We start from the raw sequence: 16718 nt of genomic DNA, 5'->3' as shown, positions 1-16718 counted from the left end.
TTTCTAAACCGGTCACTTACAGCTTCAGGAAAACTACACAGTTTTTTCAGGGCTCGGGCGATGGCATCCTCTCTGGTCACAAGCTGCGTCTCCTTAGTAGGTGTTTCAAGCACAAAGCTGACCTTTTCAACGGGTGTCCTTGCTCATCTTCCATACAGGCTGCCATTGAGAGAAATGCACAGACTGTATTTATTACTTTAAAAAGTGTCAGGACTGTTTCTAGTATTGTATTCTTAGCTTGGGATGGAGGATTTTAAAAGCATTTCCTTCTCACCACTGACACTGTGTGTTCATTTTTGCATGCCGTTTGCCTTCTGAGCTAAACCAGGACCAATCTATTTCTCTTTCATTTCTAAAGGATTTCTCTTTCCAGTTTCCATGATCTAGTGCAGCAAATTGTTTTCAAAGGCATTGGGAGAATACTGATGTTGTGTTCAGTTGCACCAAAAGAAAATAATTCCGACTAAATATAGTATGTATCTGGCAATGTAAAAGAAATCTTAGGAAGAAAATGGTGAAACAAATTCGAAGTTTGCATTGTAGCTATGTAACTCCCCTTTACTTTCTCCAGCCAACAGTTTACATCTTCCAGATGCAAGACCCTGTTTACATTGGATATTTTGTTTTAATTGTTTTATTTAAAAAAAAAATAAAAATCTAGAAGTTCGACCGTAGGTCCCGTTAGCAGCAAAAAATAGAAATTGTTGTGACAATAGATTTGAATAATCTTTTGCAACTTCTGGGCAATATTAACTGCAGTAGGAAAAGTCTTCTAAAGAGCTGCTGATTTTGCATTATCCTCCAGAAGTGAGTTAATAATATGTTCTAAATGGGCTTCCTATTCTTTGGCACCACAAGGCATTTTCTCCCCCCCCCCCCCCGCCTTTGTTTCAGAGCTGAAGCCTTGAAAGCGAAGGCTGCCTCTGTTCTGCATCCCATGCCGCATCGCTTGTCCTTTGTTAGCGCTGGGCAATAATAGCAGTAGTCTTGTCTTCTTGTCGGTTGATAAGCACTTGAGCCGCATCTCAAAGCGGAGCCGACTTTTTGCATGACTGCTCACCCAAGCAAATAAATAGCTCGCGTCTGCGTAAGACCCTTGGGTGTCAAGGTACCTGGCAGCCGGTGCCGTGGAAGCGGGGGGTCGCTCCGGGCTGAGCAGAGCTGGCACATCTATCGTGTCGCAAGCTTTTCAGCTGCCTGAAGAGGTGTGCAGTGATTTACTAACCTCACCTAGCTCTAAACTCTGTGGAAGTGGACACATTTATGGTATATAAAAGGTTATGAAGAAAACAGCCAAGCGTTGCGTGATGGATGGGATTTTATTTTATTTTATGACTGGAGTTCTCACCTCCCATAAATCCAATGGCTTAGTCGCGATATATTAGAAACACCCACAAACCGATTTGCCACGGTTTCCAGAGACAACATCGCTGCCAGTTTTACCGTTTAGAACTTACTTTTCTCAAAGACCTCCAAGACCCAGGTTTTCTGGGAGGACCATAATCAGCAATGCTTCCTCCAACCCGGCGGATACGTTTGAGTTTCCTGGTGTCAGCTTGGTGACGGGATTCTACATCCAGATGGAGACGGTGTCCCTGCCCCAACAGCCCAATGGGCTGAAGGGGGAGCTTGGTGTTTATGATCATCATGTGTTTAAAACATCTTCTCTCCAGCCATTTGCAGCATGCTTCTGGGAAGGAAATCTGTCTGTCTCTCACTTGTATTTTTTTTCCAACGCTACCTACGCGTACATACCCTTTATCTATGTGTCATACGTAAAAATATATATGTATCTGTATGGAGAGATATATAACATATATATTATGTGCAGAGATTTGTTTTTACAGAATATATAATATGTACAATCGTATTATATGCAATAGCTGTAAAAGGAAATTCTGTTCCGGTGTTATTTCCCAGCTGTAAATTTGTGGCAATGACTTTGCACGTGTGTGCCTGCTCCCTCCTTCTCCAAGACCAGAGACGGCAACTCACAGCCGGTCTCCTGCATCTCAGAAGAGATCTTGGACATGCCAAGTTTTGGTCCACGTGGCTGAAGACAGCTGAAGACTCGTTATGGCCTGCTAAATGTTCTGCTTTAGCTGTCATATGTGCTTTGTTCCCACTTCTGCAGCATGCTTTCCACTTCATGGAGCATAACTGACAAAGGAGAGCCTTGCCTTACTTGTTCAGCTGGAGCCCATGGGAATCAACATGAACTTCTGCTGCCACTGCTGTTGGGAAGCCCAAGGGGCCTCTAGAGTTACAATCATCCCTCAGGATATCTCATTTTCCTTTATCCTCTCTATCTCCCAGGAACTCCAAGTGTGACTAATGAGCAATAGTCAGCCAAGTTCAGCTCCTTTCTTCTACCAGGCCCATGACCCCCATTTTGTTCAGAAAGTCTCTAAGTGTCACAGAATAGGAATTCTCTTCATGTTGCTGTGAACAAAGAAATCCAGAAAGCATTCATGAGCATTTAGAAGGGCAATCCAGAGGAAAAAAATCCTCGGAGAAGAACTGCAAAACTGGAGTAAAAGACTCATCAGACACCTGAGGAATAATTGCATTGCTCACAGTGGTACGGCCTACACTAAAATGACAATCTTCATGCTCCAAAGCACAAATGGATTTACGATCCAAGGTCAGAAAGAATTTTCTCCATCACTTAGGCGTATTACAGAACACGTCAACTTTTAGTTGACGGATCAAATGTTGGCCACCGAGCAACTAGACAGTCACACACAGTATAAGACGCATCTGCTCTCATATGTCCGGGGACACTGAGCAGCTGGGCCGTGGTTCTGCAGGGAGACAATATCCAACCAAATATACCCCAACCAGAAGATGAACAGACCTTGGGGAGTTGTTCTGGTATTTCCATAGCCAGCATGTCTATTGTCTTTGAATGTTTCCTCACTAACCCCTCTCATCCACAAGAAGACCATGGAGTGTCAGTCAGCACTTTTAAAGCCTTAGATTTCTTCTGAGTGTGAAAGAGAGAAACGTCTCACATGAGGATCTAACCAGTCATCTTTTAACCTAACCTGCATGGATGTGCTCCCGCTTTCTTCCTCAGTCTTCCTCCTTGTTTCTGAGTTGAACATCTCTGAAATCTTTCCATTCTGAATGACTCGTCTTCTGATTCCAAAGCTCAATAAGTAGGATTAAGGCTCAGTCTGGAAACATACTGGGAGAAGAGCTTTTACTTACAGCACAAGATAGATTTTACAATATATAGACACAAACTGGCTACCTGTGGCCTTCTTTGGAGCATCTATACTTCCTTCCTTCTGCCCCAAGATGACAGAGGATGGAAGTGCTACCAAATGGTAGTATATACTACCCAGACTTGTGCTAATTAGCAAATTGAGAAACATTAGAAAGTTGAGCGCCAAACTCTTCACATACCAAGTTCTCTTCTCAACTCCATTAAAGCAAAAAGGATCTGAAGGGCTGCTCTATCTAGATGGGAAACTGAGAGGAGCTTTCTCCACCAAGAGAGAATCCACAGCTGAAAAAGACGTACCAGCTTCTTCCAGCCCCATCACAAGCAAGAGAGCACATAGTGGGGACAGGTCTGAAGAAAATGGCAGTGCACTCCAGTATTCTTCACGAAGGAAGACGCACCCAAAGCTAGGCCTAAGATCCTCAAAGGAAAAAGGTTGAGGCACTCTGAACCACCTTTGAAACCACTTCTTTTCTTCTCTGCATTCTCTTCATCTTCATTGAGAAGAGATTTCTTGTCCCAGGATTCCATATAAGTTATGGTTAGGAAGAAACTAGTAGTGAGCACCGTCAAGCAGGAAGGCCGGTTAGGAGATAGGGATCTATTTCAGGATGTTTCCATCACTTATGAGAATTCCACGTTCTTCCTCATAGACCCACCGCTGGTGGAGACACAGACACAAGTTTGCATGTTTCTGCATCTCTGCATCAGGCAGAGACAGCAGACAAGGAAGAGTTACCACAGCTGCCAAAGACACTGAGTGTTGCGTATTGGATACATCTTTCTGAGCTTGTACTGATATCTTCAGAGCGGTGTTCAACCATCAAGTGACAGAAAATCAATGCCTTCCTTGTAGGGTGGGTTGGGTCTCTTGCCTTCATTCTTCCAGCAGCAGCAGTGGCAGTATGGTTTAAAATCAGACCCTAGCAACTCCCAAGTTCCCCTAGAACAACTGATATTCCCTCCTAAAAAAGCAAGGAAACAAATTCTCCTGTTGGTGGAGTTGTCTGCCCAGAGCCCTAATGGAAGCCCTTGATTTCTTGCAGACACTGATGAGTGCCACTCAAGCCCCTGTCTGAATGGAGCTACCTGCGTTGATGGCATCGACTCTTTCAAATGCTTATGCCTTCCCAGCTACGGAGGGGACCTGTGTGAGATCGGTACGGCCTACCCGGCTTCAGCTAATCTTACTAACTGCTGCACTACCTTGTTCCCACCCTACCCCACCAAAAAGCTGATCCCAAGTGCTCCCATCAGTCCTCATCTCAGTAAGCTAACCTCTAATAGCAGCTTAAAATATACTAGGGAAAAGCTTTGAGACTTTTGCTTATATATTTTGACTAGTTTGTTCATCGCAGCACCATGTCATCTAAGATTCCTAAGCAGGAGTTTCTGGTCTCTTCTTCAACTTTTTCTTTTTTAAGTTTCTCTGGTGAAGCTCCATACAGATCATAACAATGTTGATCACAGAAGTCACTGTCTCTTTGGGTCAAGGGTCTTTCTGTTCATCTGTAACAGTAGGAAAACATCTAAGTACATCTTCACCCCAGGCAAACTTTCTCTGCTGGACTGGAATTTCATGGAAGGATGCTTCAACTGAGCCATGAAAAATGATTGTGTTTCTCTCTGTGAAGATGCAGCTGAGAGAAGCCTTGTTCACTCCAGGAATTTCCACCGATTTGACACAGCATGACACTTTTGTCACCTCTTCAATGTGGTCTCCTGTCGCAAAATCAGCAGGGAACGTATATCTTTGAGAAAACATGAAGTGACCTATTTTTCCATCAAAATTAGGTACTCTGAGCTGCACTAATACTTCTTTTTGTTTCTACAAGGAAAGAAAAAGAAGGTGGTTTTTTTTTCTTAAAGCTGATCAAAGTCCAAACTTTTATCAGCTTATCTGAGGGGAAGCTTTCCTGCCGTGCTCAAACAAAAGAGAAATAAGGTTGCAGTGTCTTCTTCACCTCGGCATGAGTAATGATAATATATATTGGGTTTTCCCCTGCCCTTTCTCTGCATCTCTCTTTCTGCTTCCCATATGAACATACGGAATAGACCGTAAGAAGAAAGCTCAGGATCATTGGAACGTCTGGGCAGGAATTGTGCTCTCTTATCGTCACTTTCCTAATGCCACCTAATCAGCCCCGGATTTATCCATCCCTGCTACCTGTTGTTGAAGATCCCTGTAAACCAACAAGAGACTTTCTACCCTGCGGCTGCTTATGATTTTGTTTGGTCGAAGCCAGACTTAGTTTCCTCTCTTCTCTTATTTGTGGGCTCATGATGCCTGGGGGTTATAGCCTGGGAGATGCAGGAGGAAGCCAGTGCCTGAATTCAGTGGGGAATGTAGATCTTCATTATTCCCATGAGGCAGACCACCCTTTCTGTTGGTCTCCAAGGACAACAGCACACCATAGTTGAGCTCTGCCATCTGTGCACACAGCCACTCCTTCTTCCCACCTCAACAGTGTCCCTACTGGGGAACAAGATTTCTGTCATTCTTTTCCAAAACGATTGTTGTCGTATTTCCCCATAAGTAACAGCTATGTAAGAAAGAGTGGCTTTTCTCCTAAGAAATGTCCTGCTGATGTTCCGTGCCATGTGCTGTCCCATCCCCAGGCTGTGATTACAAGGGGTGGTGTTGAAGCTTCTGGAAAGAAGTCTTAAATCTCAGAAGTCTTAAATCTCAAAAGCATGTTCTCTGCTTTGTGATCGGCCTGGAAAGACCAAGAATCCTTAGAGCTTCAGCTACTTACAGATAATCCATTTGAACTGCTGAAGAAAGTGGAAAACATTTCTAATGCCTCAACTAACTACCAACCCTCCCAACAAAGTATCTGCAATCTCCAGCTGGAAGAACACCAGAACAGTGGATTAGGAGGAACTAGTGTGACTGAAGGTGACAAGCGCTTTGACCTACCAAGTTTAACAACAGAAGAAAGAAACTGAGTACAGAAACCCTTAATGGAAGGGGAGAGAGGCATGAAGACTTATGAAAGCCCACTACTCCAAGAACAAGTGCCTGAGAAAGGATGGTAGATCGGCCATCTGAAAGGCAGAGATTAAAAACATTTCTTTTTCTGTTTCTTTAAGTCCCATAGAGCACACGTGTGGTGTTGCATTGCATGGGAGCTGCTGAAGGTCTTTTCTGGTGGCTTCTCCATTCGCCTCTGCTCTCCTCCATCTGTAGTTCCATTTATTTTAATTAATGAGTTCAAGTCTTCAGTGTTTCTCAGATGGTAAAAGATATTCTGAAAAGTTGAGAAATTTTCATACTTCTCTAGCAGCTTCCAAGCTTTTTCCTTGAGATTTCATTTTGTCTCTCCACCATGGTAAGTTCCTGCCTCCGCCTTGGTAGACTTGCTTCTCCTCAAAAGCCGCAGAACCACACCAAGCAATGCGACCACCTGAACCTGGGCTCTCCTTCCCTCTTTCCTTTTCAACATATACATGTTGATTCTGGACATCTGGATTCAGGTTTTGGAGTTTCTTTCCAAAGCAAAAAAACTCAGCAGGCCAGCACAAGTGGGAAGAGAGGGGTTCTTGCTTGGTCAGTTCCTCAAAAACAAAGTCCAGGAACACGACACGGGGATCGAATTGCTCAGGAATAAGTTTGTATCTCTCGTCTTCTAGTAGCACTGGTCACATTACTGCAAACACGGGGTCTTCAAGACAGGCTGCCCTCTCTGCATGTGCCTTGGATGCCTTCTGATTGTTTTCCCTAGGGTTTCCCACAGGCAACAGGGTCAGGTTTTGCCTTTTAGTGGAAGTGGACATGTGTTGTCTTATGCCATGAGAGCATGAGCTGCTAAGAGGTGAGTTGGAAGACTTCCAGGCTCGTGCACCAACTCCTTTTCATCCCTCCTTTGTGTGTTTCAGACCTGGAAAACTGTGAGGAAGGATGGATCAAGTTCCAGGGCCACTGCTACAGGCACTTTGAAGAGCGGGAGACTTGGATGGATGCAGAGACCAGATGCCGACAGCATCAAGCCCACCTGAGCAGTATCATCACCCCGGAGGAGCAAGAATTTGTGAACAGTGAGTGCTGAGGGAAGCCTGAGACTGGGCAAGGGTCCATCCTTTGGACTCTCACTCTATGGGCAGATGTATCCAAAACTATATAAAAACCACAATTTCCCCCAGTAGTGCTCAGATATTTCTTAAGGAGGCCTCGTCCTTGCATGGGAGAGGAAGAGCTGTCCGGCCATGAGACGGAAGAGGGCCCTTTCTTGCCTAGGACAGATCTTTGCTCTTACCAGGTTGCTGATGTGGCTTGTTCACAAGATGTTCACTTGCTGCAAAAAGCGCAGTGACCCGTGCCAGTGCGGGTGGCTCCATGTTGAGTGGGGAGGGAGATGGACAAGCACGATGCAGGGAAAAAAAGGACACCAGGGGCTAGTGGCTGGGAAGGAGCCCAATGTCCCAGAGGGTCCAGGGCCAGAGATGGCTGAGATGGCAAAGAAACACTTTAACAAGGTGCAGGGGAACCACGACCCACACTTCTCTCCTCCTCCACTCTTCTAGGCCACGCACAAGACTACCAATGGATCGGCCTCAGTGACAGAGCTGTGGAGAACGACTTTCGCTGGTCCGATGGGCACTCCTTGGTGAGTCTGCAGCCCATGCCACCAGCAGGCACTGGCTTTTGGGGCGGGAGGAAGAGGTTCCCTTGGGTGGGAAGAGCCCCATGAGTTCCATGCTGAGTGCTTGGGTTGGGAATTGAGTGGAGGCAGCTCTAAACTTTATAAGGCTCATGGTTTTTCCAAGCCTCTAGTAAAGATGGTCAACTAAGCTCCTGGGCACCATCGCAATAGAAATAACCACTGTAGAAGCAGTGCTGGGAACCCATGGTCTCTGATGGTGAGATGCATGGGTGAGGCAGCAGCAAGGATGAAGACGACAGTAGGAGAGGGGAGGGCTCAGCCTTAGGAGAAGGGCTTTCCTCTCTCTGCAGCAATTTGAGAACTGGCGGCCCAACCAACCCGATAACTTCTTTGCGGCGGGTGAGGACTGCGTTGTGATGATCTGGCACGAGCAAGGCGAATGGAACGACGTTCCCTGCAACTATCACCTCCCTTTCACCTGCAAGAAAGGAACAGGTCAGAACCCTGCACTGCACCAGCAAGGACAGGGGGCCCAGGCAGAGGTTGTGGGGCTGGAGTGGAGCCCCCAGTGCACATGAATGTGGGCTTTGTCACTGCAAAGGGTGGTCAAAGAGGTAGAAGGAAGTAACAGTAGATGTTGGCCAAGGCTCTAGGAGAAAGTTTGCCAAGGGCTTGTAGACAAATAGGTCGAGCCACCAAGGATGGGGTTTCACGTCTGCAGGCAGAGCCATACCCTGGCTGCAGCATCACTCCTGCACACCAGGTCCATGCCCTCCCATGGACGCAAGCGGCTGGTGTGATGTATCCTCCCGCCCCTAAATTTTGTGGACAGAGGCAATCTCAAAGGGATTCAAGGTTTTATGCGCGGGAGGAGTGATGAGGCTGTGCATACCCAGCCCATGCTGGGCAGGCAGGAACTGCCCGCTCAAACAGGCAGGACTCCTCAAGCTCTCCATGTCTCTGCCCATCTCCTGCAGTGGCCTGTGGGGACCCCCCTGTGGTGGAGAACGCCAGGACCTTTGGCCGGAAGAAGGACCGCTATGAAATAAACTCCATGGTGCGGTACCAGTGCAACCAAGGCTACATCCAGCGCCACGTGCCCACAATCCGGTGCCAGCCCAATGGGCAGTGGGAGGAGCCGCGGATATCCTGCATAAACCGTACGTCTTGTCCCCTTTGCCTTCGTGTTAGGACTGATGCATCCCTGCAGTGGGGAAAAGCAGCTGGGAATGAGGGGGCTATCATCTCAGGGTGCAGGTTAGCTCCGAGACGGACAGAAGGGGACATCTTGGTCCCCTTGACTTGTTGAAAGCTCCCCCATGATGGGGCCGTGGGAGGTGGCATCTTCTGAGCAGATGTGGACCACGGGGGCTGGCTGGAGGGGCAGCCCAGGCAGGGGTAGGGGCAGGTCCAGAGCCAGGAAAGGGCTACAGAGATCTTACCAAAGACCCAGGCTACTTAACGAAAGGAAAGAAAAATAAATGCCTCCTGAAAGGGTGAGTTTTGGCACGACCTGCATCAGCAGAGAGAATAGGATGGGGGAGCTGTGGTCCTCCCGAGCCCTTCCCCAGCATCCCCCTGCCTGGGGAGCAGACAGGAGCCCTGCGGCAGAGCTAAGCCAAGGGACAGGGCTGGGCTCCTGACCCTTCTCCTGTCAGGCCTCCAGCTGGCGGCAGCCAGCCCTCTCCCACTGGCGTCCCAGCCCACTCCCAGGCCTGCCTACACCCCTGTCCCGTCCCTGCTCGCCTGCAACTTCCCAATAATTTCATCGGCCTCATCCAAATCACATCTGTCCAGTGGCCTCCTTGCCAGGTTCTGGTCCAGCTGGGCAATTCCAGCTCAAGCAACAGTCCCACGGCCAGGGAAAGTCGATATGGGCTTAAGAGACAAACCTCCACCCCAGGGAGGAGGTGGAAGGAGGAGGGATGGAGGAGGTGTCTGTGTGGTGTGGACCACGCCACAGACTCCCTTGGCTCTGCCGTGGATCCAGAGAGCTGCAGGCTGCTCCTGGCATGGACCACCAGAGGTCAAGAGACCTAGATTGTTCCCGACCAGTTTTTGCCTCTTCCATCAAAACCCTCATGGAAATATCGCACCGGAGCGGTGTCAGCTTCAAGGGAGACTGGCAGCAAAGATCAGGCAGAAACCTTGTCCCTGCCAGCCAGACGGGGCTGTTTCCCCTCCTGTGCCCGGAGCCCATCCCACTGCTGATGGAAGTTTCCCTCCCTGTCCCAGGGCACTGGGGGGGGCGGGACCGGCAGGACAGCGGGACGATGGGGAAGCAGACCCCATGCCCACCCCATTAGCAGAGCTGCCCTCCCGGCCGGGCATAGGGAAAGGATGGGACAAGCATCCACGGAAAGGATGCTCCTGCCCAGGCTCCTGGTAGGCACTGGGCACCTTCACCCCTGGGTGAAGCAGACCCCAGCTGCAGGGACGAGAGAAGGGAGGATTGTCGGTGGGCAGGCAGGCTGGCGCCGGGGCACGCACAGCCGCCCGCCGGGCAGCGCTGCCTGCGGCTGCCCGTGTTTTTCCAGGGAACTGGAGGCCAGGGCGGCCAGCGCGGGACAAGCAGCGTCTCTGTCCCGGCTCCTGCTAACAAGGTGCCTTTTCTTCTCCTCCCTCTTCCGCAGCCTCCAACTACCAGCGCAGGCTATACAAGAGGAGCCCCAGGAGCCGGTCGAGACCCAGCGGCAGAGCCGTGCACAGACCCACCCATTAGAGTGGGGCCAGAGAGACCCGGGGGGAAAGCGAGAAAGAGAGATTTTTAACAGAACAGTTATATTAACAGAGTCGATTTCTTCTTCTTCTTCTTGTTGCTTTTTTTGTCATATAAGGAAAAAAAAAATTATATTAAAGACAAACCCACCTTTGTGTATATATATAAAAAAAAAAATTAATGTTTTTCCAAGCACCAAAGCAAAGTGAATTAGATCTCAGCATTTTTACTAACCGTCCGGTTCCAATTATCTTCGTGCCTTCGGGGACAGGGAGGGGGGTGGGTTTGCAGAGGGCAGGGGGTTAAGTTAAATAATAAAGATGATTATTTTTTCCTGATTTTATCCACGAACAATGTAATTATTTCTGTTATTTAATCTCCGGGGTGAACAGCACCTTTTGGGGTTTTATTTTATTTTTATTTTTTTTTTCCAGAATCCTCCTACTGCTGCAGCACGTCGGGGCGGGTGGGGAGGGCGAGGGGGCTGCGGGGGAAGGAGCTGTGGGAGGAGGGAGGCGAAGGGATGCTGAGACCCGGGACCCGGGCGCTGGGGGCTGCGGCCCCTCTCTGCTTCCCCGCCGCCTCCCCTGTGGCTCAACGCCCATCCCGGGACGACGTGCTCTTTCCAGGGGACCGTGCGGGGCACCAGCGTTCCCTGCACCTATTTATATTTTTGAACATATCCTATTTTGAAAGAATGATAAATAATAAAGAGAGTGAAATCGGAACGGGCAGTTTCTCAGCGTTGGTTTTTTGGGGGGAAAGGGGGGTGTCTGTGTGGGCGGGGGGGGGTTGTTCTTCCCATGGCAAGGCAGCAGGGAAGGAAGGGAAGCCCAAACAGGGGGCTCAGCCCCAGCCAGCACCCAAGGGTGCAGCCCTGGGGACAACGGAGGTGTTGGGGGGGTGGTTCCCAAGCCCCAACCGAAGAAGGCCCCTGGGGTGGGACATCACCGCCCTGTTCAGCTCTCACCCTGGGAGGGGGTTAACCCACATGCCCAAAACCCATCTCAAACCCATCGCCAGCAGGAACTGCTTCACCCTGCAGCTCTCAGTCGTGACACCCAGGGAGTTTATTAACATTCATTAATGAGGGAGCATGGGGACCCTTGCAGGAGCAGTGCTGAGCCAGCAGCGATGAGTTGATGCTCAGCCAAGGATGAGACAGTCCTGGGTATCAAGCCAGGAATCCCCAAATCCTTTCTCCATGGCAGACCCCTCTCTCGTGCTGGGACAGAGATGGGGACACAGCCACGTCGCTCCAGGGCTTTCTCCACGGATTTATTAAAGAGGTCCAGGAAAATACATCTTTTCACAACCAAATGCTCGAAGAAGAAGGCACCAGAGTTCAAGTGGAGTCTGGGCAAGGAGTGCATGGAGATAAGGCACTGGCACTCCCACAGGGACAGGCACAATGGTATCCTTCAGCAGGACGGGTACGGGGCTGGAAGAGGGGCCAGGATGCAACGGAGACACCCACTCTCTGCCTCTGGCCAAATCCAGGCTCACCTCACTCCTGCCCCACGAGCTGAGGGGCAGGACCAGCCTGGAAGGGCAGGTGGATGTTGGAGACGTGCTGCCACGGTGGGAAGGGGCCACGACCCACAGGGTAGCAGGGACCAAGCCGGGGTGGCAGCAGCCCATGGGGATTGTCCTCATGCACAGCCCATGCCAGGGACAGTCCCACACTGCCCCAAGCAGCTGCGTGTGCCAGCTGCTCAGCAAGATGTGGAAAATATAAAGGAAGGAAACAAAATAAAACAAAAAGAAGCCTCCCCTCCAACCCACCTCCCCCCCAGTCACCCCCAAAACAGCCCTAGGAAACACCTGACGCCAGGCACCGTCAGGCTGGAAACATCCTCCGGCCAAGGAGCACTCCCAGCTCCTTATCTCTCCTTGTAGCAGAAGACCCCAAACCTGCCCTTGCTGGGGAAGCCGAAGCTGCGGACACCGGGCTCTGCGGGGCCACAGTTGGCCCGGGGCTTTGTGATGGGGTAGCGGACGCTGCCATCTGCCAGCCAGCCAGCATTGCAGCGGTCCAGCCCCAGGAATTTCCAGGCAGAGTAGAGCTGCCCTACCCGGGCAATCTCAGCCCCCGCATCCTGGCAGCTCTGCTTGGCCTCCTCCAGCGTCATCCCGGCCAGGTGGTCCAGGTAGAAAACCTCTCCTAGGAGGGAGAGGAGAGCATCAGTGCTGAGCATCATCCAGAGCATCCCCATCTGGAGCATCCCTGCATGGAGCATCCCCACCCAGGCTGAGCCCTGTGCCCGAAGGGGGAGGGAGGACATGGGATGCCGCTGATCGGGCACAGCACCTTCCCCAGAATCCCACCCCCCAGCCCCTGGCCCAGCACCCACCTCTGAGTCCGGAGGAGAAGCAGAAGGCATCAAAGCGGTGCAGGTGCCGGTGGCGTGGGCCGTAGCTGCGGATGCCCGGGGCGAGGTGCAGCCCACCACAGGGCTTGCGGGGCAGGCGGATGGGGTACTGCACGGTGCCGTCAGCCAGCCAGCCCGCGTTGCACCAGTCCAGCCCCTCGGTCCAGGCCTGGAAGAGCTGGTTGAAGGTGGCAAGGATGGCGCCCTGCTCCTGGCACACTTGCTCGGCTTCGTGGAAGTTGAGTCTGTACTGCCCGCGGGGAGGCTGGTAGGGGAACACGATGCCTGGGGGCAGACGGGGCACTCAGCCGGCTCCGCAGGCAGCCCACCCACCCCGAGTCCAGCCCCGGCAGGAGCCACAGGGGTCCCCGACCCATCCCAAATTCAGGCTCTGCGACAGGGACCACCCCAGGGTGGCACAGCCCGAGGCTCAGGCAGGCAGGGACAGGGCTGCTCCCCCCACGCAGCCGCCAGCGGCAAGTTGCCAGCGACATCTGGTGGCACAGGGGCACATGGGCACACGGACATATGGACCACAGTCCTGGGGACACACAGACCATGGTCCCAGGGAGGCATGGACCACCCCTGTGGGGACAGACAGACCATTGTCATGGGGATGCACCAGCTACAGGAACAGGGACACAAGGACCAGCATCATGGGGGTGTATGTGCCATGATCCCAGGACACTGGACCACCAACATGGAGATGGATGGAACACTGTCACGGGGATAGATGGACCACGGGAATATGTGCACCAACACCATGGACCACAGTCACAGGGTTCAGAGGGGACAAGCCACCATGAGAGGGAGGGGCCAGGGGCTGAGGGGGTGGGCAGGGGCCCAGCAAGGGGGACCTTTCCCCTGCTCTGGGCTTGGCAGTGGAGCTGGGACTGAGTCAGGTCCTCAATGGCAAGTGAGCAAGAGGGGTTGGACCAGTCACCAAGATTCATCACAAGATTCATGGGGACACTCAGACCTGGGAGGCGAGGGGGCGGCTGCACATGGTGCAGCACAGCGGGAAGACAGGAGGAGGCAGATGGGAGGAAGAAGAGTGGGAAGAGGCAGGAAACACTGCGGCCACGGGGTCACCCCCAACTCTGACTCCACAGTAGCATCCCCAGCATCCCGGCTGGGCAGGCTGCGCTGGGCTTACTCATTGCTGAGTCCCCACAGTCAAATGGCCCCAAGCCACCACCCCAAGCAAACACCCCATCACACTGAGCACCCCAGCCCCTTTCTGCCCACGACTGGACTCCCCAATGCCCCTGCCTTGTGATCTGCCCCAAGGAAAGGGTGCCACGGGAAGGCCAGGCTCACTGGCTTGGCACAGGGGTTCAGGCGGTCCCCACCTTGCAGCTGGAGGTCCACCACGTCGCTCTCGTCCTCCAGCCCATCAATGACCTCGCAGCGGTATTTGCCATCATCCTGCAAGCGCACATCGCTGATGACCAGCGAGGCTTCCCGCCGGCTGACCTGGCGGAGGTGAGCACGGCCCTGGAAGTCCCCAAAGGCCATGTAAGTCTTGCCGATGGCCACCAGCACATCCTGCTCCTTGGTGTAGTCATCCCGCAGCTTGGACCACTTGATGCGGATCTTGGGCTTGGCCTCCATGTCAGGTTCGTAATGGTAGTGGCAGGGCAGGGTGACATTGGCGCCATTGGAGCTGTAGACAGGGTCTTTGGAGGTCTCTACCACCAGTTTGGCCCCGTTGAAGTAATCCACTGGGGACAGGGAGGGAAGGTGTGAACTGTGGGTCAGGGTCCAGGGCTGGGCAGTGTCCCCATATCTCCCTGCAGACACTCTGCTCCCTCCCTCCAGCCACCTCTTCTCCCTGAGCATCCCATGAGCATTCACAGAGCATCCCTGGAGCACCCCCCCCTGCTCCTCTGGGGTCCACATCCCCCCCAGGAGATGGGTCCCAGCAACATCCCAGAGGTAAAGGGGGGACTTCAGGCCCTTGCACCGACCTCCACCCCTGCCAATCCCCGATATACCTTCCTCCTGCCCGTTGCCCTTGTCGTTCATGAGGTGGTTGTAGTAGAAGCCGTTGTAGAAAGGGCGATGGAAGCCGCTGGCCAGCCGCAGCAGGGTGGCCTCCAGAAGCAGCGGGAGCAGCAGCATGGCGGGGGAGCGAGGCTGAACCCTGAGCTGCTGAGGGGGAAAGGTCTGCGGTAACACCCCAAAATAGCCAGGAGGGCCCCAGCACTCCTGGCACACGGCAGCAGGCAAACCCCATCACAGGCATGCAAGGAGAGCAGTGGGAATAGCCGGCAGAGTGGCTCGCCTGCCCGCAGGGGAGGGCGCAGACAACCTGAGCCGTACCCCCAGACCTGCCCCACAACTGGGGCTCCCAGTCCCCTCCATCCTCATCCTCCCGCCTGGGGTCCCACCAAGGGGATCACAGAGCAGCCAGCCCGGAGAGGGAAACTGAGACCAAGCCTGGGACAGGGCAGCCGGGGGAAACAGGATCCCAGGGCATCCTTTGAACAGGGAGCACTGGGAAAACATCACGTAGAGGGTGTGGGGGGGAGAGAAGTGGCCGAGCCCCGCTGCAAGCCGCAAGCTCGGTTTACAGAGGCAGCCGAGCGTGTAGCCCAGCCGAGGCGGGGAGGAGAGAGCTTGGGGCTGCCTCCGCTGCCCCGGCACCGGACAAAGCGCGGCGGCACCCAGCCGGCCTGCCGGAGGACCCCTGGCTCCAACCCGGGGCAGACGCTTTGCACCGCAGATGTGGCTGGCGCTGATCCCGTGCAACACGTTTCACTCCCAAACCAGGTCCTCCGGGTGGAGGGAAGCCCGGCTGCCCCACGGCACCGGAGACCCACGCTGTCCCGAGCTCTGGGTGCCCCAAGCAACCAAGGGTGCCCTGCATGGGGCTCACCCAGGGTGGCTCGCAGCAGTATTTGCCAGCTTGCGAACTTTCCCGGAGCCGGCAGAGGGGGCCCGGAACCCGGCAAGCCTCCGGTAGCCCCCCTCCAAACCTGGGAGGGATCTGACATCCGTGCCCCCTGCTTAGACAAGGTTTACCAGTGCCTGCAAAGGTGCCCCAGGCCAGGGGGCTGTGGCAGAGCGGGTGCTCACCCCCGGCAGGGTCCGACACGGTGTACAGCGGTGGTCTCTGGGGACGCGGGTGGGCAACCGGCTGCTCTCACCATGGGTTGCTCATTCCCGGGCTCTCCTCCCCGGTCGGTGCCCCTGCTCCCCTTCCTGTGGGGTGCAGCCCACACTTGCCACCCTCTGAGGTCCGTGGCGTCGGTGCTGGAGGGCACGGGGTGCACCCTCTCGATGGCCACTGCCGCCTCGGTAGCCCGGTGGCAGCGGTGCATGGTGCCGCAGGCACCGGAGCCTGGCAGGCACACGGCCACGTGCTGCCCACGCCTGGCAGGGCGGGCTCGAGGCACCGGCAGCTTCACACCTCAGTCTGGGGGGCCACCAGCTCTGGTCCCCCTGTGCCTAGCCACCCCCCAGAGCCCAGCGTTGCAGTGACATGCTGGGGGGGCCCGGCATCCTCAACTGCGATGGCGGTCAGCATCGTGCTGCAGCACCCACCGTAGCGATGCCTGGCACATTCCGTGGTGATGCCCAGCATCCTCCGGGGTGATGCCCGGCACCCTCCATGGCGATGCCATCCCTCCCTGCCCTCCCCGGCAAGCTGTGTGCCCACCACCCCGGGGTGCCAGCCCTCCCCAGCCCCGGCTCCGGAGCCAAGCCCCACTCACGCTGGTTGCGGGCAGGCTGCAGGCAGGCGTGCAGGCAGGCTGCAGGCAGATGCACTGTGTTTAGGGCTCTTGCAG

General features: G+C 53.5%; 2 protein-coding genes across 4 annotated transcripts in view; one reads left to right on the top strand and one right to left on the bottom strand.

Annotated features, from left to right (window-relative positions):
- ACAN (aggrecan) overlaps positions 1 to 10678 on the top strand; it is a 50829-nt gene extending 40151 nt beyond the window's left edge. The window contains exons 16-21 of the mRNA XM_063346118.1: positions 4276 to 4389; positions 7109 to 7267; positions 7754 to 7836; positions 8184 to 8328; positions 8811 to 8993; positions 10467 to 10678. Coding sequence (XP_063202188.1) covers positions 4276 to 4389; positions 7109 to 7267; positions 7754 to 7836; positions 8184 to 8328; positions 8811 to 8993; positions 10467 to 10555 — 773 coding nt within the window. The 3' untranslated portion in view covers positions 10556 to 10678. The remainder of the gene's footprint in view (positions 1 to 4275; positions 4390 to 7108; positions 7268 to 7753; positions 7837 to 8183; positions 8329 to 8810; positions 8994 to 10466) is intronic.
- A 1693-nt stretch (positions 10679 to 12371) lies between these two features.
- HAPLN3 (hyaluronan and proteoglycan link protein 3) lies at positions 12372 to 16718 on the bottom strand. 3 transcript variants are annotated; one of them, XM_063346343.1, is made up of 5 exons: positions 16644 to 16718; positions 14922 to 15075; positions 14277 to 14648; positions 12907 to 13209; positions 12372 to 12716 (listed from the first exon to the last, which is right to left on the bottom strand). In XM_063346343.1, the coding sequence occupies exons 2-5, from the start codon at positions 15046 to 15048 to the stop codon at positions 12436 to 12438; spliced, it is 1083 nt and encodes a 360-aa protein (XP_063202413.1). In that variant the 5' UTR covers positions 15049 to 15075; positions 16644 to 16718; the 3' UTR covers positions 12372 to 12435. The 3 variants fall into 3 exon arrangements, with proteins under 3 accessions (XP_063202413.1, XP_063202414.1, XP_063202412.1); XM_063346344.1 differs by having other exon boundaries at positions 14922 to 15078; positions 16644 to 16710; XM_063346342.1 differs by lacking the exon at positions 16644 to 16718 and having other exon boundaries at positions 14922 to 15330.

The sequence above is a fragment of the Chroicocephalus ridibundus genome, chromosome 9 (assembly GCF_963924245.1).
Source record: "Chroicocephalus ridibundus chromosome 9, bChrRid1.1, whole genome shotgun sequence".
In the NCBI taxonomy this organism is placed as follows: Eukaryota; Metazoa; Chordata; class Aves; order Charadriiformes; family Laridae; genus Chroicocephalus; species Chroicocephalus ridibundus.
This window is presented reverse-complemented; position numbering and strand designations above follow the sequence as displayed.

Excerpts from the sequence above, each read along its gene's own strand:
- HAPLN3 (XM_063346343.1), bottom strand. The coding sequence starts at position 15,048 with ATGCTGCTGCTCCCGCTGCTTCTGGAGGCCACCCTGCTGCGGCTGGCC. Across the intron at positions 14,649-14,921 it reads GGGCAACGGGCAGGAGGAAG|TGGATTACTTCAACGGGGCC; the intron begins GTATATCGGGGA and ends CCCTGTCCCCAG. Across the intron at positions 12,717-12,906 it reads CTTCTCCTCCGGACTCAGAG|GAGAGGTTTTCTACCTGGAC; the intron begins GTGGGTGCTGGG and ends TCTCCCTCCTAG.